This window comes from Myxine glutinosa, chromosome 8 (assembly GCF_964187855.1).
Source record: "Myxine glutinosa chromosome 8, kmMyxGlut1.1, whole genome shotgun sequence".
Classification (NCBI taxonomy): domain Eukaryota; kingdom Metazoa; phylum Chordata; class Myxini; order Myxiniformes; family Myxinidae; genus Myxine; species Myxine glutinosa.
Window position 1 is genome coordinate 107,483,040 of NC_136268.1, and position 21,449 is coordinate 107,504,488.

Sequence of the window (21,449 nt, forward strand, 5' to 3'; positions counted from 1 at the left end):
TTCTGAAATTTGGAGCGTATTACCTCGACAAACAAAGCATTTACTTCTGAAATTTGGAACATATTACCTCGACATACAAAGCATTTACTTCTGAAATTTGGAACATATTACCTCGACATACAAAGCATTTACTTCTGAAATTTGGAACATATTACCTCGACATACAAAGCATTTACTTCTGAAATTTGGAGCATATTACCTCGACATACAAAGCATTTACTTCTGAAATTTGGAACATATTACCTCGACAAACAAAGCATTTACTTCTGAAATTTGGAGCATATTACCTCGACATACAAAGCATTTACTTCTGAAATTTGGAACATATTACCTCGACAAACAAAGCATTTACTTCTGAAATTTGGAACATATTACCTCGACAAACAAAGCATTTACTTCTGAAATTTGGAACATATTACCTCGACATACAAAGCATTTACTTCTGAAATTTGGAACATATTACCTCGACATACAAAGCATTTACTTCTGAAATTTGGAACATATTACCTCGACATACAAAGCATTTACTTCTGAAATTTGGAGCATATTACCTCGACATACAAAGCATTTACTTCTGAAATTTGGAACATATTACCTCGACAAACAAAGCATTTACTTCTGAAATTTGGAGCATATTACCTCGACATACAAAGCATTTACTTCTGAAATTTGGAACATATTACCTCGACAAACAAAGCATTTACTTCTGAAATTTGGAACATATTACCTCGACAAACAAAGCATTTACTTCTGAAATTTGGAACATATTACCTCGACAAACAAAGCATTTACTTCTGAAATTTGGAACATATTACCTCGACAAACAAAGCATTTACTTCTGAAATTTGGAACATATTACCTCGACAAACAAAGCATTTACTTCTGAAATTTGGAACATATTACCTCGACATACAAAGCATTTACTTCTGAAATTTGGAACATATTACCTCGACATACAAAGCATTTACTTCTGAAATTTGGAACATATTACCTCGACATACAAAGCATTTACTTCTGAAATTTGGAACATATTACCTCGACATACAAAGCATTTACTTCTGAAATTTGGAACATATTACCTCGACATACAAAGCATTTACTTCTGAAATTTGGAACATATTACCTCGACATACAAAGCATTTACTTCTGAAATTTGGAACATATTACCTCGACATACAAAGCATTTACTTCTGAAATTTGGAACATATTACCTCGACATACAAAGCATTTACTTCTGAAATTTGGAACATATTACCTCGACAAAAAAAGCATTTACTTCTGAAATTTGGAACATATTACCTCGACATACAAAGCATTTACTTCTGAAATTTGGAACATATTACCTCGACATACAAAGCATTTACTTCTGAAATTTGGAACATATTACCTCAACATACAAAGCATTTACTTCTGAAATTTGGAACATATTACCTCGACATACAAAGCATTTACTTCTGAAATTTGGAACATATTACCTTGACAAACAAAGCATTTACTTCTGAAATTTGGAACATATTACCTCGACATACAAAGCATTTACTTCTGAAATTTGGAACATATTACCTCGACATACAGAGCATTTACTTCTGAAATTTGGAACATATTACCTCGACAAACAAAGCATTTACTTCTGAAATTTGGAACATATTACCTCGACATGCAAAGCATTTACTTCTGAAATTTGGAACATATTACCTCGACATACAGAGCATTTACTTCTGAAACTTGGAACATATTACCTCGACATACAAAGCATTTACTTCTGAAATTTGGAACATATTACCTCGACAAACAAAGCATTTACTTCTGAAATTTGGAACATATTACCTCGACATACAAAGCATTTACTTCTGAAATTTGGAACATATTACCTCGACATACAAAGCATTTACTTCTGAAATTTGGAACATATTACCTCGACAAACAAAGCATTTACTTCTGAAATTTGGAACATATTACCTCGACATACAAAGCATTTACTTCTGAAATTTGGAACATATTACCTCGACAAACAAAGCATTTACTTCTGAAATTTGGAACATATTACCTCGACATACAAAGCATTTACTTCTGAAATTTGGAACATATTACCTCAACACACAAAGCATTTACTTCAGAAATTTGGAACATATTACCTCGACATACAAAGCATTTACTTCTGAAATTTGGAGCATATTACCTCGACATACAAAGCATTTATTTCTGAAATTTGGAGCATATTACCTCGACATACAAAGCATTTACTTCTGAAATTTGGAGCATATTACCTCGACATACAAAGCATTTATTTCTGAAATTTGGAACATATTACCTCGACATACAATGCATTTATTTCTGAAATTTGGAGCATATTACCTCGACATACAAAGCATTTACTTCTGAAATTTGGAACATATTACCTCAACACACAAAGCATTTACTTCTGAAATTTGGAACATATTACCTCGACATACAAAGCATTTATTTCTGAAATTTGGAACATATTACCTCGACATACAAAGCATTTATTTCTGAAATTTGGAACATATTACCTCAACACACAAAGCATTTATTTCTGAAATTTGGAACATATTACCTCGACATACAAAGCATTTATTTCTGAAATTTGGAGCATATTACCTCAACACACAAAGCATTTACTTCTGAAATTTGGAGCATATTACCTCGACATACAAAGCATTTATTTCTGAAATTTGGAACATATTACCTCAACACACAAAGCATTTACTTCTGAAATTTGGAGCATATTACCTCGACATACAAAGCATTTACTTCTGAAATTTGGAACATATTACCTCAACACACAAAGCATTTACTTCTGAAATTTGGAACATATTACCTCAACACACAAAGCATTTACTTCTGAAATTTGGAGCATATTACCTCGACATACAAAGCATTTATTTCTGAAATTTGGAACATATTACCTCGACACACAAAGCATTTACTTCTGAAATTTGGAGCATATTACCTCGACATACAAAGCATTTACTTCTGAAATTTGGAACATATTACCTCGACATACAAAGCATTTACTTCTGAAATTTGGAACATATTACCTCGACATACAAAGCATTTACTTCTGAAATTTGGAACATATTACCTCGACAAACAAAGCATTTACTTCTGAAATTTGGAACATATTACCTCGACATAAAAAGCATTTACTTCTGAAATTTGTACCCGATTTCGTCCAGTAGAAGCAGAGAAACTAATTTTCAGTCGCTGTGTTAAATTTGCATGCAGAGAAACTGTTCCACATGAAGGGAGGGGGGATTTGCGTAATTATACCACTTTAAGATATGGTCTCATAAGTCTTAGAAGCGTAATTATACCACTTTAAGATATGGTCTCATAAGTCTTAGAAGCGTAATTATAAGACTTTCAGCAAACAAACAAAAAATACCCATTCTGGGGGGCATGTGTAGTTTCTGAGAAAAAATCGAAGGAAACCTCGCCCCCCTCTCGTAGATCCCCTTAGACCCCAATTTTTATAATCGGTGAACAAAGGTTGCTCCATATCGGGTGATTAATGGAACGTTGTGGTCATGTTTCATCATCATCATGTGTAGTTTCTGAGAAGGAAGCAAACACCTATTTTGTGGGGGCAACCCCTTCCCCGCCCACCCATAGACCCCCTCGGGCCCCGATTTTCTTTATGCTGTGAACAAGCTTTTGTACATCACGTGTGATGAAGGTTGTGCTCAAGTTTCATTGGATTTGCGTGTGCAGTTTCTGAGAAAAAAAGCAAATAACTCTTTTGGGGGAAAACCCCCTCCATAGACACCCTAAGGGCCCCATTTTGTAGCTCACCTGGAACGAAGTTCAGGGGAGCTTATGCGATGATCGTTGTCCGTCCGTCGATCAGTCCGTCAACACTTGCAACTTCTTTCCCGAATCCGCTGATGGGATTGCGACCAAATTTGGCACTAATTAAATTTGTTGTGTTGTGACTAAAGTTTGTTCACATCATGGTGGATAAGGGGGGTTATTGGGGGTCAAAGTGGGTCCAGGTTTGACCCCCCAATATAGTTATTTGCTTTTTCCTCAGCAACTACACACTATATTTCGATGAAACTTTACCACAACCTTCACCACATGTGATGTACCGAAGATTGTTCACAGCACTAAGAAAACCAAAGTCTAAAGGGGTCTATGAGGGGTCAAAGTGGGTCCAGGTTTGACCCCCCAAAATAGGTATTTGCTTTCTTTTCTAAAACTACACACACGATTTCGATGAAACTTGACCACAACCTTCACCACCAAGGCTGTACCAAAGTTTGTTCACCACATAAAAAAAAAATCTGCCCCTTTGTGGGTCTTCGGGGGGGGGGGTTTCCCCCCAAAATAGGTATTTGCTTTCTTCTCAGAAACTACACACGCAATTTCGATGAAACTTCACCAGAACCTTAATCACACATGATGTACCAATGTTTGATCACGGCATTTGTAAAATTGGGGTCTTCAGACTTATTTAAAGTTTGTTTGTTTAAAGTCTTATGATTCTGTTAGTATGATTCTACATTCTGCCCTGTCTTCCAGCAACCATTGAAATTGGTTTAAAATACCCTTAGTCGGTGCAGTATACTGTTTATTCTACCAGGTGAGCGCCCAGAGGTATTGCCCCTATGTTTTGTTTTTTAATGCCATGAACAAACTTTGGTACATCACAGATGTTGAAGGTTGTGGTCAACTTTCATTGAAATTGTGTGTGTAGTCTGAGAAGAAAGCAAATACCTATTTCATGGGGGTCAAACCAGGACCCACGTTGACCGATGGTACACCCCGATTTTTATGCCTCCACCGACGAAGTTGCTATTGTCCCCCGTCGCACCGCGGAGCGAAAGGGAGACTCTGGTTTTCCCCTCCGTCCGTGTGTCCGTGCGTGCGTGCGTACGCGAAGGACCGAATTCTAATTTGGTGTGTGTGTGCAACCCACTTCAAAATCCAAGATGGCCGCCGCCATGTATGTCTGAACATTGTGAGAGGAATATCTTGAAAAATAAGCGAAGTACCAACTTCTAATCTGGTGCGTGGTTGTATCAAGGCATAAGGAAGAACGCTATTGAAAATTGGGTCGCCACATCAAAATCCAAGATGGCCGCCGCCATGCATGTCTGAACCTTGTGAGCGGAATATCTTGAAAAATAAGCTAAGTACCAACTTCTAATCTGGTGCGTGGTTGTATCAAGGCATAAGGAAGAATGCTATTGAAAATTGGGTCGCCACATCAAAATCCAAGACGGCCGCCGCCATGTATGTCTGAACCTTAGTGATGACTCCATCTACATCTCGCTGTCTGATAATATGGACCAACTTCTATCTACCCATCCCAACTCTCTCTTCCTCATATGTGGTGATTTCAATTGTCACCATGCCAGTTGGCTGGGTGTGGTTACCTCTCTCACCAGCCATGGCTCTTCAGCAAAGGACTTCTGTGACTCACTGGGACTGACACAATCTGTCAATTTCCCGACCCGGATCTCAGTCAACGGAGCATCTTCTCTTCTGGACTTGGTTCTAACTTCCCTGAAAATATCTGCTGCTCTTCTTCTGCTCCAATCGGCTCATCTGATCATGTGCTTGTTCAAGTGGACATCTCTCTGACCATTCTCAGAGGGCCTCCTCAGCGTCGACGAGCCTGGCTTTTCACTCAGGCCAACTGGCACGGTCTTCAAGCAGCCATCAATCATCTGGACTGGTCTCCCATCTCGACCACCTCTGACATCAACTCATCCTGGGAATTCTTCCAAAGTAAATTGCTCTCTCTCATGCACACATTTATCCCATCTCGTCTTCAGTTGTCATGTTGGAACCCATCTGTGGATCGGTCCCATCGGCCGATGGGTCTGCGCCATCTGCGGATGTGTTGTTCACCTTGAAGGAATGTGTATGCATCATAATTCATCTCTGTTAAATTCTGTTTAACGTATTGTATCCGTATTCCGTAAATTGTATCCGTAATTGTATCCGTAAATTCTGTTTAACGTATTGTATTGTTTGTGTTAAAAATCATCTCTGTTAAATTCCTACCACATGTAATTCCAATGACTGTGTACCTGATTGAAGAGCACCATTCTGTCAACACATTCTTTCAAGGTGAACAACACATCCGCAGATGGCGCAGACCCATCGGCCGATGGGACCGATCCACAGATGGGTTCCAACAGTCATACCCTTCCTCCCGTCCATGGTACACGGAATCTTGTGGTGAGGCTATTGCCCAGAAACAACTTGCTTTCGTCTCCTGGAAAGCAAATCCAATGGAAGGAAATCTCATTTCCTTTCACAAAGTCCGAAACAAGTGTGTGTCCACCCGCAGGAGAGTCAGGAAACAATATCTCTCCGTTCTCAGGACCGAACTCTCTTATCTGTCTCCCTCTTCCAAATCCTGGTGGCGTCTGGTCAAATCTGTTTCTGGTGTTTGTTCCCCCTCCATCCCCTCCCTCACCTCAAACGGCCACACGGCTGACTCCGCACGTGAAAAAGCTGAATGCCTCAACTCTGTGTTTGCCTCTAAATCTTGTGTCCCAAACCCATCCCTCTCTGTACCCACCGTACCCAGTCGTACCCAGCTGCTCCTGGACTCTGTGTCCTTTCCTCCTGACAAGGTGGAAAAGTTTCTGTCAACCCTCAACTCTGATTCTGCAACTGGACCTGACGGCATCAGCCCACGGATCCTAAAATCCTGTTCTTCCGCTCTTTCACTCCCTCTCTCTGTTCTCTTCACCCTCTCTTTTGCTCAAGGTCATCTGCCATCTGCTTGGAAATCTGCCAACATCACCGCTTTGCACAAAAAGGTGCAAAAACAGATCCCAGCAACTACAGACCAATCAGCCTTCTTGCAATTATCAGCAAAGTCATGGACTCCATCATTGCTTCAGATATGAAATCCTTCCTCTTCTCCAATGGCTTGATCTCTGATCATCAATTTGGTTTCAGACCTGGTCACTCTACTCTGAACATGCTGCTTCTGCTTTCTCAACAATGGATGGAGGTCCTCAATGCCAAACAGGAAATTAGAGCTGTCCCCCTTGACATATCACGTGCCTTCGATACGGTCTGGCACCCCGCTCTGCTCACCAAACTCTCCTCTTTTGGTATCCATGGAAATCTCCACGCATGGCTGGCGGACTTCCTCTCTAGTCGTAGTCAACGTGTGGCCCTGAATGGGTTTCTCTCATCTCCTCTTCCTGTTCAGGCTGGAGTTCCCCAAGGCAGTGTTCTGGGCCCTGTGCTTTTTCTGTTCTTCATCAATGATCTCTCTGACTCTCTTGAAAATCCCCTCTATCTCTTTGCTGATGACTCTACTCTCTGTCGCTCCATTCTTCATCCCTCAGATCGGCAGTCTGCAGCCTCCTCACTCTCAGCAGACCTGGACAAAATCACAGACTGGGCAAACAAGTGGAACATGTCTTTCAATCCTGACAAATCTCACACTCTTACGATGTCTTTCCGAAAAGACCGACTGGACAACCCTCCCATCCACTTTCTGAATAATCCTCTCCAAGAAGTTCTGTCACTGAAGCTTTTGGGTCTCACTATCTGCCATGATCTTTCCTGGGAAAACCACATTTCAAATCTGGCCTCCAAAGCCAGTCGCCGACTGGGCATCCTCCGTCGTGCGAAGTCCTTCCTTGGCACACCTGAGCTCCTCGCCACAAACAAGGCTTTCACCCGCAGCTCAATGGAATACTGCTCTCTCCTCTGGGCTGGTGCTCCTGCCTCACACCTAGCTCGTCTTCACGCTGTTGAAACCAAAGCATTCAGAATCATTGGAATCTCCCGCGATGAAGCTAACTCCAAGGGCCTCTCACTCACTCACCACAGGCAGGTTAGTGGTCTTTCCGTCTTCAACTGACTCTTATCTGGCCTTGCCCCCCCCCCCCCCCCAGCTCTCTCTGGGCTCTGTCCCGCGAATATTCCTACAGGTCGCACAAAATCTGCCTGCAACCCTCTTATGGTTAAACTGCCAAAATCAAGACTCTCTGCTCACCTTCACTCCTTCATTCCTCTTTTCTCCCGCCTCTGGGACAAACTCCCTCACTCTCTTCAATCCCACTCCACCCTCCAGGTCTTTAAAACAGCTGTTCACCACCATCTCTTATCTTCCCCCATCCAAAACCTTGATCTTTTCTACCCCCGCTAATTTCACCCCAATTCCACTTTTTTGAAATACCAACTTCTGTCCTGGAAGTCCTTGGTGTCCTTGTGTTTTATACTTCTCCCACCCCCCCCCCCCCACCCATTCCCACGCCTCCTCCCCCCAAGCCCTTTCCCTCCCACACATCTCCCTGCTCTCAAATGTCGTGTTTGTGTGCTTCCCCTTATCTCCCCATCTTGTCTTCCGCTCCCTCTTTTCGTGTATTTTGTTTGTCTGGTTGATTTGTTTGTGAAGTAAATGTTAGCTCTTTCACGAGCCTCGATTCAGTATACAAAAACAAAAACAAAAACCTTGTGAGCGAAATATCTTGAAAAATAAACGAACTACTAACTTCTCATCTGGTGTGTGGATGTATCTACACATAAGGGAGAACGCTATTGAAAATTGGGTCGCCACGTCAAAATCGAAGATGGCCGCCTTGCGTCTTCCACTTTGTCAACTCACATCCCATCACCGACGGGGGACCTAGGCGTAACGCTTGTTTTTCAGGTTGTCCGTCCGGCTGTCCGTCCGTGATAGGTTTTTGTTACCACGATAACTTGAGAACGGCTGAAGTGATCTAATGCAAACTAGGTACAGGTTTGTATAACGTTTTGAAGATTAAGTGATGAGATTTTGGGGTCATAGGTCAAAGGTCAAAGTCTGTAATCGGTCTATAACTTGGGAATGGCTAAAGGGATCTAATTCAAACTTGGTACAGATATGTATAATGATGTAAAGATTAAATCATTAGATTTTGGGGGTCCCAAGGTCAAAGGTCAGAGGTCATGTCACATAAAAATGTGAGAACTTGTGAACAGCTGAATGGATTTAAATTAAAACTTGGTACAGGTATGTATGATAATGTAAACATGAACTTGTTAAATTTTGGGGTTAATAGGTCAAAGGTCAGAGGTCATGTCAGGTACAAATGTGCGAACCTGGGCACAGCTGAATGGATTTAAATTAAAACTTGGTACAGGTATGTATAATAATGTAAACATGAACATTAAATTTGGGGGTTAATCGGTCAAAGGTCAGAGGTCATGTCAAATTAAAATGTGCTAACTTGGGCACAGCTGAATGGATTTAAATCAAACTTGATACAAGTGTTATGATGATGTAATAATCTGGGCGGAGGCATATCAGTCGACACCGTGACATCAAAGAGTGCCATTCTAGTTTTCTATGCTGTGAACAAACCTGAGTTGCAACATACCAAATATCATCTGTGCCAAATTTGGTCACAATCCGATCAGCGGCTTCCTAAAGCGGCCAGCGGTGTTTGTGTGCTTCCCCTTCTCTCCCCATCTTGTCTTCCGCTCCCTCTTTTCATGTATTTTGTTTGTCTGGTTGATTTGTTTGTGAAGTAAATGTTAGCTCTTTCACGAGCCTCGATTCAGTATACAAAAAAAAATTAAAATGAAGGTTGTCATCAAGTTTGATTGAAATCGTGTTTGTATTTTCGGAGAAGAGGACAAATATCTATTTTTTGGGGGAGGGGGGGGGCGGTCAAAAGCACCCCCGTCGTTGCCCTTAATGAGCGCAGATTTTGATGCGGTCAACAAACCTTCGTTAGGCATCAGATATGAAGCTTGTGGCACCAAAATCGTGTGTTTGGTTCAAGTGATGATGACTGAAGGGTTACAGACTCACTCACTCACTCACTCACTGACTCACTCACTCACTCACTCACTCACTCACTCACTGACTTACCTACGGACACTGCTTGATCGCATAAGCTCACCGGACTAGTCAAGGTGAACTAAAACGGAACCATTGACGTCATCACCAGAAGTAGTTTTCAAAGATATTCGTTTTCTATTCTTCAGAAACATTTTACCGTTTTCTCTCTACCTGCACAGATCTCCCAACTTCCCGGTTCGTACCAGAGATTCCCGTGGATGGTGAAACCGTTACCTTCTCTTGTGCCGTTCAGAGCCATTTTAACCTCCATCTCTCTGCACGATGTTCGGGAATTGGAACAAAAGAGGTTCAAAGAGATGGAGAACGAACAACTGCGAACCTTGTATTCACAGCTTCCACCTCAAACAACGGAGCATCATGCTACTGTGACATGGAATTTGGCGGGAAAATCTTGAAATCAGGAACAAGGACCCTGGATGTACAATGTGGCAACACACACAAGTTTATTCCTTGTTCAGAGCCCGTACCTGATGTGTATTACCTTGTCATGGATACAAACATCGATTAGATGGAATGATTCATGGATGTTGTTTGTTTGAGATGAACCTTACCCTGTAAATCAAACACCTTCTGCACAAACTCAGCAGTTTCAGAAACTCTTCTTGTTAAACTATTCATGGCATTCTTATCTTTGGAAATAAAAACGAGGAAGAAGAACCATCTTCAACATTACCTGTAAAAATTCCTGCTTCGGTTCGAATCTCGGCCCAACTACAAACTGCCATTCTGGTGTATTAAGGCAGGGTGATTAATCAATGTGTGTGCCGTCTCACGGATGGACGTTAAGCCGGATGGCCTGCTTTGTCTTATTTGGTCGAACGTCAAGCTTGGCCAGTCAGTTCGTGAAAGGCTTCGGCCAAATTTCCTTCAGCCAGCCTCAGGAGGTGGGAATAATTATAGCTGTGAAGGAATAACAACAGGGGGATAAAATCAATATTTCACACTCACCTTTACATGGATATTAAAAAATGAAACATAGGGGCAATACCCCTGGCGCTCACCTGGTAGAATAAACAGTATACTGCACGGACTAAAGGTATTTTAAACCAATTTTAATGGTTTCTAGAAGAGAGGGCAGCATGTGGAATCATACTATCATAATCATGAGACTTTAAACAAACAAACACACAAAAAATACCTATTTTGGGGGGCAACCCCCCCCCCCCCCCCACCCCTATACCTCCTCAGGCCCTAATTTTTGAAATGCTTTGAACAAACATTGGTACATCACGGGTGATGAAGGTTGTGGTGAGGTTTCATTGAAAGTGTGTATGTAGTTTCAGAGAAAAGAGCAAATACCTATTTTGGGGGTCAACCCCCCAGTAGACACCTCACAGCCCGCTTTTTTTTTAATGCTGTGAACAAACTTTGGTACCAACACGGGTGATTAAGGTTGTGGTCAAGTTTCATTGGAATTGCGTGTGTATATTGTGAGAAAAAAATCAAATACCTATTTTGGGGTACAACCTTCCCCCCCTCCCCCCTCCATACATCCCCTCAGGGCCCGATTATAGCATCTGACTCAACATTTAGTTTTGTGCACTCATCATCCCTTCTCCCATATCTTCCTCAAACATCAGCAAAGGGATTTCCCTCTGAGAGTGCTTCAGGCCTGGCACCATCTTTTTGACCATTTTATTGTGCTACATTTTATTCAGCCTTGTGCTATTCGGTATTCAGCATTGAAGACCTGCTCTGGCAGATAGCACTTCTCCTCAATCAGCGGTGCGACTTGAGTGGAGAAAGTTGCAGCTGCTTCATAATCTGCTGAGGCACGCTAGCATGTGAGCTTCACATTGTGGAGGTTGTATGGCTTCTTGAAGCGGTCAAACCATCTCCTGCTCGCACATGAGCTTCACATTGTGGAGGTTATACTGCTTCTTAAAGCGGTCAAACCACCTCCTGCTAGCTCGTGAGCTTCACATTGTGGAGGTTGTATGGCTTCTTGAAGCGGTCAAACCATCTCCTGCTCGCACATGAGCTTCACATTGTGGAGGTTATACTGCTTCTTAAAGCGGTCAAACCACCTCCTGCTAGCTTGTGAGCTTCACATTGTGGAGGTTGTATGGCTTCTTGAAGCGGTCAAACCATCTCCTGCTCGCACATGAGCTTCACATTGTGGAGGTTATACTGCTTCTTAAAGCGGTCAAACCACCTCCTGCTAGCTTGTGAGCTTCACATTGTGGAGGTTGTATGGCTTCTTGAAGCGGTCAAACCATCTCCTGCTCGCACATGAGCTTCACATTGTGGAGGTTGTACTGCTTCTTAAAGCGGTCAAACCATCTCCTGCTAGCTTGTGAGCTTCACATTGTGGAGGTTGTACTGCTTCTTAAAGCGGTCAAACCATCTCCTGCTAGCTTGTGAGCTTCACATTGTGGTGGTTGTACTGCTTCTTAAAGCGGTCAAACCATCTCCTGCTAGCTTGTGAGCTTCACATTGTGGAGGTTATACTGCTTCTTAAAGCGGTCAAACCATCTCCTGCTAGCTTGTGAGCTTCACATTGTGGAGGTTGTACTGCTTCTTAAAGCGGTCAAACCATCTCCTGCTAGCTTGTGAGCTTCACATTGTGGTGGTTGTACTGCTTCTTAAAGCGGTCAAACCACCTCCTGCTAGCTTGTGAGCTTCACATTGTGGTGGTTGTACTGCTTCTTAAAGCGGTCAAACCATCTTCTGCTAGCTTGTGAGCTTCACATTGTGGTGGTTGTACTGCTTCTTAAAGCGGTCAAACCATCTTCTGCTAGCTTGTGAGCTTCACATTGTGGTGGTTGTACTGCTTCTTAAAGCGGTCAAACCACCTCCTGCTAGCTTGTGAGCTTCACATTGTGGTGGTTGTACTGCTTCTTAAAGCGGTCAAACCATCTTCTGCTAGCTTGTGAGCTTCACATTGTGGTGGTTATACTGCTTCTTAAAGCGGTCAAACCATCTTCTGCTAGCTTGTGAGCTTCACATTGTGGAGGTTGTACTGCTTCTTAAAGCGGTCAAACCATCTCCTGCTAGCTTGTGAGCTTCACATTGTGGTGGTTGTACTGCTTCTTAAAGCGGTCAAACCACCTCCTGCTAGCTTGCGAGCTTCACATTGTGGAGGTTGTACTGCTTCTTAAAGCGGTCAAACCACCTCCTGCTAGCTTGCGAGCTTCACATTGTGGTGGTTGTACTGCTTCTTAAAGCGGTCAAACCATCTCCTGATAGCTTGTGAGCTTCACATTGTGGAGGTTGTACTGCTTCTTGAAGTGGTCAAACCACCTCCTGCTAGCTTGTGAGCTTCACATTGTGGAGGTTGTACTGCTTCTTGAAGCGGTCAAACCACCTCCTGCTAGCTTGCGAGCTTCACATTGTGGTGGTTGTACTGCTTCTTAAAGCGGTCAAACCACCTCCTGCTAGCTTGCGAGCTTCACATTGTGGTGGTTGTACTGCTTCTTAAAGCGGTCAAACCATCTCCTGCTAGCTTGTGAGCTTCACATTGTGGTGGTTGTACTGCTTCTTAAAGCGGTCAAACCATCTCCTGCTAGCTTGTGAGCTTCTGATTGTGGAGGTTGTACTGCTTCTTAAAGCGGTCAAACCATCTCCTGCTAGCTTGTGAGCTTCACATTGTGGAGGTTGTATGGCTTCTTGAAGCGGTCAAACCATCTCCTGCTCGCACATGAGCTTCACATTGTGGAGGTTGTACTGCTTCTTAAAGCGGTCAAACCATCTCCTGCTAGCTTGTGAGCTTCACATTGTGGAGGTTGTACTGCTTCTTAAAGCGGTCAAACCATCTCCTGCTAGCTTGTGAGCTTCACATTGTGGTGGTTGTACTGCTTCTTAAAGCGGTCAAACCATCTCCTGCTAGCTTGTGAGCTTCACATTGTGGAGGTTATACTGCTTCTTAAAGCGGTCAAACCATCTCCTGCTAGCTTGTGAGCTTCACATTGTGGAGGTTGTACTGCTTCTTAAAGCGGTCAAACCATCTCCTGCTAGCTTGTGAGCTTCACATTGTGGTGGTTGTACTGCTTCTTAAAGCGGTCAAACCACCTCCTGCTAGCTTGTGAGCTTCACATTGTGGTGGTTGTACTGCTTCTTAAAGCGGTCAAACCATCTTCTGCTAGCTTGTGAGCTTCACATTGTGGTGGTTGTACTGCTTCTTAAAGCGGTCAAACCATCTTCTGCTAGCTTGTGAGCTTCACATTGTGGTGGTTGTACTGCTTCTTAAAGCGGTCAAACCACCTCCTGCTAGCTTGTGAGCTTCACATTGTGGTGGTTGTACTGCTTCTTAAAGCGGTCAAACCATCTTCTGCTAGCTTGTGAGCTTCACATTGTGGTGGTTATACTGCTTCTTAAAGCGGTCAAACCATCTTCTGCTAGCTTGTGAGCTTCACATTGTGGAGGTTGTACTGCTTCTTAAAGCGGTCAAACCATCTCCTGCTAGCTTGTGAGCTTCACATTGTGGTGGTTGTACTGCTTCTTAAAGCGGTCAAACCACCTCCTGCTAGCTTGCGAGCTTCACATTGTGGAGGTTGTACTGCTTCTTAAAGCGGTCAAACCACCTCCTGCTAGCTTGCGAGCTTCACATTGTGGTGGTTGTACTGCTTCTTAAAGCGGTCAAACCATCTCCTGATAGCTTGTGAGCTTCACATTGTGGAGGTTGTACTGCTTCTTGAAGTGGTCAAACCACCTCCTGCTAGCTTGTGAGCTTCACATTGTGGAGGTTGTACTGCTTCTTGAAGCGGTCAAACCACCTCCTGCTAGCTTGCGAGCTTCACATTGTGGTGGTTGTACTGCTTCTTAAAGCGGTCAAACCACCTCCTGCTAGCTTGCGAGCTTCACATTGTGGTGGTTGTACTGCTTCTTAAAGCGGTCAAACCATCTCCTGCTAGCTTGTGAGCTTCACATTGTGGTGGTTGTACTGCTTCTTAAAGCGGTCAAACCATCTCCTGCTAGCTTGTGAGCTTCTGATTGTGGAGGTTGTACTGCTTCTTAAAGCGGTCAAACCATCTCCTGCTAGCTTGCGAGCTTCACATTGTGGTGGTTGTACTGCTTCTTAAAGCGGTCAAACCATCTCCTGCTAGCTTGTGAGCTTCACATTGTGGTGGTTGTACTGCTTCTTAAAGCGGTCAAACCATCTCCTGCTAGCTTGTGAGCTTCTGATTGTGGAGGTTGTACTGCTTCTTAAAGCGGTCAAACCATCTCCTGATAGCTTGTGAGCTTCACATTGTGGTGGTTGTACTGCTTCTTAAAGCGGTCAAACCACCTCCTGCTAGCTTGCGAGCTTCACATTGTGGTGGTTGTACTGCTTCTTAAAGCGGTCAAACCATGTCCTGCTAGCTTGTGAGCTTCACATTGTGGTGGTTGTACTGCTTCTTAAAGCGGTCAAACCACCTCCTGCTAGCTTGTGAGCTTCTGATTGTGGAGGTTGTACTGCTTCTTAAAGCGGTCAAACCACCTCCTGCTAGCTTGTGAGGTTCACATTGTGGAGGTTGTACTGCTTCTTAAAGCAGTCAAACCACCTCCTGCTAGCTTGTGAGCTTCACATTGTGGTGGTTGTACTGCTTCTTAAAGTGGTCAAACCATCTCCTGCTAGCTTGTGAGCTTCACATTGTGGATGTTGTACTGCTTCTTGAAGCGGTCAAACCACCTCCTGCTAGCTTGTGAGCTTCACATTGTGGAGGTTGTACTGCTTCTTGAAGCGGTCAAACCACCTCCTGCTAGCTTGTGAGCTTCACATTGTGGAGGTTGTATGGCTTCTTGAAGCGGTCAAACCACCTCCTGCTCGCACATGAGCTTCACATTGTGGAGGTTATACTGCTTCTTAAAGTGGTCAAACCATCTCCTGCTAGCTTGTGAGCTTCACATTGTGGAGGTTATACTGCTTCTTAAAGCGGTCAAACCATCTCCTGCTAGCTTGTGAGCTTCACATTGTGGTGGTTGTACTGCTTCTTAAAGCGGTCAAACCATCTCCTGCTAGCTTGTGAGCTTCTGATTGTGGAGGTTGTACTGCTTCTTAAAGCGGTCAAACCATCTCCTGATAGCTTGTGAGCTTCACATTGTGGTGGTTGTACTGCTTCTTAAAGCGGTCAAACCACCTCCTGCTAGCTTGCGAGCTTCACATTGTGGTGGTTGTACTGCTTCTTAAAGCGGTCAAACCATGTCCTGCTAGCTTGTGAGCTTCACATTGTGGTGGTTGTACTGCTTCTTAAAGCGGTCAAACCACCTCCTGCTAGCTTGTGAGCTTCTGATTGTGGAGGTTGTACTGCTTCTTAAAGCGGTCAAACCACCTCCTGCTAGCTTGTGAGGTTCACATTGTGGAGGTTGTACTGCTTCTTAAAGCAGTCAAACCACCTCCTGCTAGCTTGTGAGCTTCACATTGTGGTGGTTGTACTGCTTCTTAAAGTGGTCAAACCATCTCCTGCTAGCTTGTGAGCTTCACATTGTGGATGTTGTACTGCTTCTTGAAGCGGTCAAACCACCTCCTGCTAGCTTGTGAGCTTCACATTGTGGAGGTTGTACTGCTTCTTGAAGCGGTCAAACCACCTCCTGCTAGCTTGTGAGCTTCACATTGTGGAGGTTGTATGGCTTCTTGAAGCGGTCAAACCACCTCCTGCTCGCACATGAGCTTCACATTGTGGAGGTTATACTGCTTCTTAAAGTGGTCAAACCATCTCCTGCTAGCTTGTGAGCTTCACATTGTGGAGGTTATACTGCTTATTAAAGTGGTCAAACCGTCTCCTGCTAGCTTGTGAGCTTCACATTGTGGAGGTTATACTGCTTCTTAAAGCAGTCAAACCATCTCCTGCTAGCTTGTGAGCTTCAGATTGTGGAGGTTATACTGCTTCTTAAAGCAGTCAAACCATCTCCTGCTAGCTTGTGAGCTTCACATTGTGGTGGTTGTACTGCTTCTTAAAGCGGTCAAACCACCTCCTACTAGCTTGTGAGCTTCACATTGTGGTGGTTGTACTGCTTCTTAAAGCAGTCAAACCATCTCCTGCTAGCTTGTGAGCTTCACATTGTGGAGGTTGTATGGCTTCTTGAAGCGGTCAAACCACCTCCTGCTAGCTTGTGAGCTTCACATTGTGGAGGTTGTATGGCTTCTTGAAGCGGTCAAACCACCTCCTGCTAGCTTGTGAGCTTCACATTGTGGAGGTTATACTGCTTCTTAAAGCAGTCAAACCATCTCCTGCTAGCTTGTGAGCTTCACATTGTGGTGGTTGTACTGCTTCTTAAAGCGGTCAAACCACCTCCTGCTAGCTTGTGAGCTTCACATTGTGGTGGTTGTACTGCTTCTTAAAGCAGTCAAACCATCTCCTGCAAGCTTGTGAGCTTCACATTGTGGAGGTTGTATGGCTTATTGAAGCGGTCAAACCACCTCCTGCTAGCTTGTGAGATTCACATTGTGGTGGTTGTACTGCTTCTTAAAGCGGTCAAACCATCTCCTGCTAGCTTGTGAGATTCACATTGTGGAGGTTGTGTGGCTTATTGAAGCGGTCAAACCACCTCCTGCTAGCTTGTGAGCTTCACATTGTGGTGGTTGTACTGCTTCTTAAAGCGGTCAAACCATCTCCTGCTAGCTTGTGAGCTTCACATTGTGGTGGTTGTACTGCTTCTTAAAGCGGTCAAACCATCTCCTGCTAGCTTGTGAGCTTCACATTGTGGAGGTTATACTGCTTCTTAAAGCAGTCAAACCATCTCCTGCTAGCTTGTGAGCCTCACATTGTGGAGGTTGTATGGCTTATTGAAGCGGTCAAACCACCTCCTGCTAGCTTGTGAGCTTCACATTGTGGTGGTTGTACTGCTTCTTAAAGGGGTCAAACCACCTCCTGCCAGCATGTGAGCTTCACATTGTGGAGGTTGTACTGCTTCTTAAAGCGGACAAACCACCTCCTGCCAGCATGTGAGCTTCACATTGTGGTGGTTGTACTGCTTCTTAAAGCGGTCAAACCACCTCCTGCTAGCTTGTGAGCTTCACAGTGTGGAGGTTGTACTGCTTCTTGAAGCGGTCAAACCACCTCCTGCTAGCTTGTGAGCTTCACATTGTGGAGGTTGTACTGCTTCTTAAAGCGGTCAAACCACCTCCTGCTAGCTTGTGAGCTTCACATTGTGGTGGTTGTACTGCTTCTTAAAGCGGCCAAACCACCTCCTGCTAGCATGTGAGCTTCACATTGTGGTGGTTGTACTGCTTCTTGAAGCGGTCAAACCACCTCCTGCTAGCTTGCGAGATTCACATTGTGGTGGTTGTACTGCTTCTTGAAGCGGTCAAACAATCTCCTGCTAGCTTGTGAGCTTCACATTGTGGAGGTTGTATGGCCTCTTGAAGCGGTCAAACCACCTGCTAGCTTGTGAGCTTCACATTGTGGTGGTTGTACTGCTTCTTAAAGCGGCCAAACCACCTCCTGCTAGCTTGTGAGCTTCACATTGTGGTGGTTGTACTGCTTCTTAAAGCGGCCAAACCCCCACCTGCTAGCTTGTGAGCTTCACATTGTGGTGGTTGTACTGCTTCTTAAAGCGGCCAAACCACCTTCTGCTAGCTTGTGAGCTTCACATTGTGGAGGTTGTATGGCTTCTTGAAGCGGTCAAACCATCTCCTGCTGGCTTGTGAGCTTCACATTGTGGAGGTTGTATGGCTTCTTGAAGCGGTCAAACCACCTCCTACTAGCTTGTGAGCTTCACATTGTGGTGGTTGTACTGCTTCTTAAAGCGGTCAAACCACCTCCTGCTAGCTTGTGAGCTTCACAGTGTGGAGGTTGTACTGCTTCTTGAAGCGGTCAAACCACCTCCTGCTAGCTTGTGAGCTTCACATTGTGGAGGTTGTACTGCTTCTTAAAGCGGTCAAACCACCTCCTGCTAGCTTGTGAGCTTCACATTGTGGTGGTTGTACTGCTTCTTAAAGCGGCCAAACCACCTCCTGCTAGCATGTGAGCTTCACATTGTGGTGGTTGTACTGCTTCTTGAAGCGGTCAAACCACCTCCTGCTAGCTTGCGAGATTCACATTGTGGTGGTTGTACTGCTTCTTGAAGCGGTCAAACAATCTCCTGCTAGCTTGTGAGCTTCACATTGTGGAGGTTGTATGGCCTCTTGAAGCGGTCAAACCACCTCCTGCTAGCTTGTGAGCTTCACATTGTGGAGGTTGTATAGCCTCTTGAAGCGGTCAAACCACCTGCTAGCTTGTGAGCTTCACATTGTGGTGGTTGTACTGCTTCTTAAAGCGGCCAAACCACCTCCTGCTAGCTTGTGAGCTTCACATTGTGGTGGTTGTACTGCTTCTTAAAGCGGCCAAACCCCCACCTGCTCGCTTGTGAGCTTCACATTGTGGTGGTTGTACTGCTTCTTAAAGCGGCCAAACCACCTTCTGCTAGCTTGTGAGCTTCACATTGTGGAGGTTGTATGGCTTCTTGAAGCGGTCAAACCATCTCCTGCTGGCTTGTGAGCTTCACATTGTGGAGGTTATACTGCTTCTTAAAGTGGTCAAACCGTCTCCTGCTAGCTTGTGAGCTTCACATTGTGGAGGTTATACTGCTTCTTAAAGCAGTCAAACCATCTCCTGCTAGCTTGTGAGCTTCACATTGTGGAGGTTGTATGGCCTCTTGAAGCGGTCAAACCACCTCCTGCTAGCTTGTGAGCTTCACATTGTGGAGGTTGTATGGCCTCTTGAAGCGGTCAAACCACCTGCTAGCTTGTGAGCTTCACATTGTGGTGGTTGTACTGCTTCTTAAAGCGGCCAAACCACCTCCTGCTAGCTTGTGAGCTTCACATTGTGGTGGTTGTACTGCTTCTTAAAGCGGTCAAACCACCTCCTGCTAGCTTGCGAGCTTCACATTGTGGAGGTTGTACTGCTTCTTAAAGCGGTCAAACCACCTCCTGCTAGCTTGCGAGCTTCACATTGTGGTGGTTGTACTGCTTCTTAAAGCGGTCAAACCATCTCCTGATAGCTTGTGAGCTTCACATTGTGGAGGTTGTACTGCTTCTTGAAGTGGTCAAACCACCTCCTGCTAGCTTGTGAGCTTCACATTGTGGAGGTTGTACTGCTTCTTGAAGCGGTCAAACCACCTCCTGCTAGCTTGCGAGCTTCACATTGTGGTGGTTGTACTGCTTCTTAAAGCGGTCAAACCACCTCCTGCTAGCTTGCGAGCTTCACATTGTGGTGGTTGTACTGCTTCTTAAAGCGGTCAAACCATCTCCTGCTAGCTTGTGAGCTTCACATTGTGGTGGTTGTACTGCTTCTTAAAGCGGTCAAACCATCTCCTGCTAGCTTGTGAGCTTCTGATTGTGGAGGTTGTACTGCTTCTTAAAGCGGTCAAACCATCTCCTGCTAGCTTGTGAGCTTCACATTGTGGAGGTTGTATGGCTTCTTGAAGCGGTCAAACCATCTCCTGCTCGCACATGAGCTTCACATTGTGGAGGTTGTACTGCTTCTTAAAGCGGTCAAACCATCTCCTGCTAGCTTGTGAGCTTCACATTGTGGAGGTTGTACTGCTTCTTAAAGCGGTCAAACCATCTCCTGCTAGCTTGTGAGCTTCACATTGTGGTGGTTGTACTGCTTCTTAAAGCGGTCAAACCATCTCCTGCTAGCTTGTGAGCTTCACATTGTGGAGGTTATACTGCTTCTTAAAGCGGTCAAACCATCTCCTGCTAGCTTGTGAGCTTCACATTGTGGAGGTTGTACTGCTTCTTAAAGCGGTCAAACCATCTCCTGCTAGCTTGTGAGCTTCACATTGTGGTGGTTGTACTGCTTCTTAAAGCGGTCAAACCACCTCCTGCTAGCTTGTGAGCTTCACATTGTGGTGGTTGTACTGCTTCTTAAAGCGGTCAAACCATCTTCTGCTAGCTTGTGAGCTTCACATTGTGGTGGTTGTACTGCTTCTTAAAGCGGTCAAACCATCTTCTGCTAGCTTGTGAGCTTCACATTGTGGTGGTTGTACTGCTTCTTAAAGCGGTCAAACCACCTCCTGCTAGCTTGTGAGCTTCACATTGTGGTGGTTGTACTGCTTCTTAAAGCGGTCAAACCATCTTCTGCTAGCTTGTGAGCTTCACATTGTGGTGGTTATACTGCTTCTTAAAGCGGTCAAACCATCTTCTGCTAGCTTGTGAGCTTCACATTGTGGAGGTTGTACTGCTTCTTAAAGCGGTCAAACCATCTCCTGCTAGCTTGTGAGCTTCACATTGTGGTGGTTGTACTGCTTCTTAAAGCGGTCAAACCACCTCCTGCTAGCTTGCGAGCTTCACATTGTGGAGGTTGTACTGCTTCTTAAAGCGGTCAAACCACCTCCTGCTAGCTTGCGAGCTTCACATTGTGGTGGTTGTACTGCTTCTTAAAGCGGTCAAACCATCTCCTGATAGCTTGTGAGCTTCACATTGTGGAGGTTGTACTGCTTCTTGAAGTGGTCAAACCACCTCCTGCTAGCTTGTGAGCTTCACATTGTGGAGGTTGTACTGCTTCTTGAAGCGGTCAAACCACCTCCTGCTAGCTTGCGAGCTTCACATTGTGGTGGTTGTACTGCTTCTTAAAGCGGTCAAACCACCTCCTGCTAGCTTGCGAGCTTCACATTGTGGTGGTTGTACTGCTTCTTAAAGCGGTCAAACCATCTCCTGCTAGCTTGTGAGCTTCACATTGTGGTGGTTGTACTGCTT

The 21,449-nt window shown here is 44.5% G+C and overlaps 1 protein-coding gene across 2 annotated transcripts in view; it reads left to right on the forward strand.

The window, feature by feature from the left end:
- The window catches only part of LOC144893313 (contactin-4-like), a 129,980-nt gene that overhangs the window by 68,281 nt on the left and 40,250 nt on the right, over nucleotides 1-21,449 (forward strand). Inside the window, exon 5 of one of the 2 annotated variants that reach the window (XM_078783655.1) lies at nucleotides 10,009-10,521. The exons of the other annotated variant lie outside the window; for it this stretch is intronic. Within the exon in view, the coding sequence (XP_078639781.1) occupies nucleotides 10,009-10,358 (350 nt within the window). The 3' untranslated portion in view covers nucleotides 10,359-10,521. Of the gene's footprint in view, nucleotides 1-10,008; nucleotides 10,522-21,449 lie in introns of those variants that run through there. 2 annotated transcript variants of the gene reach the window in all.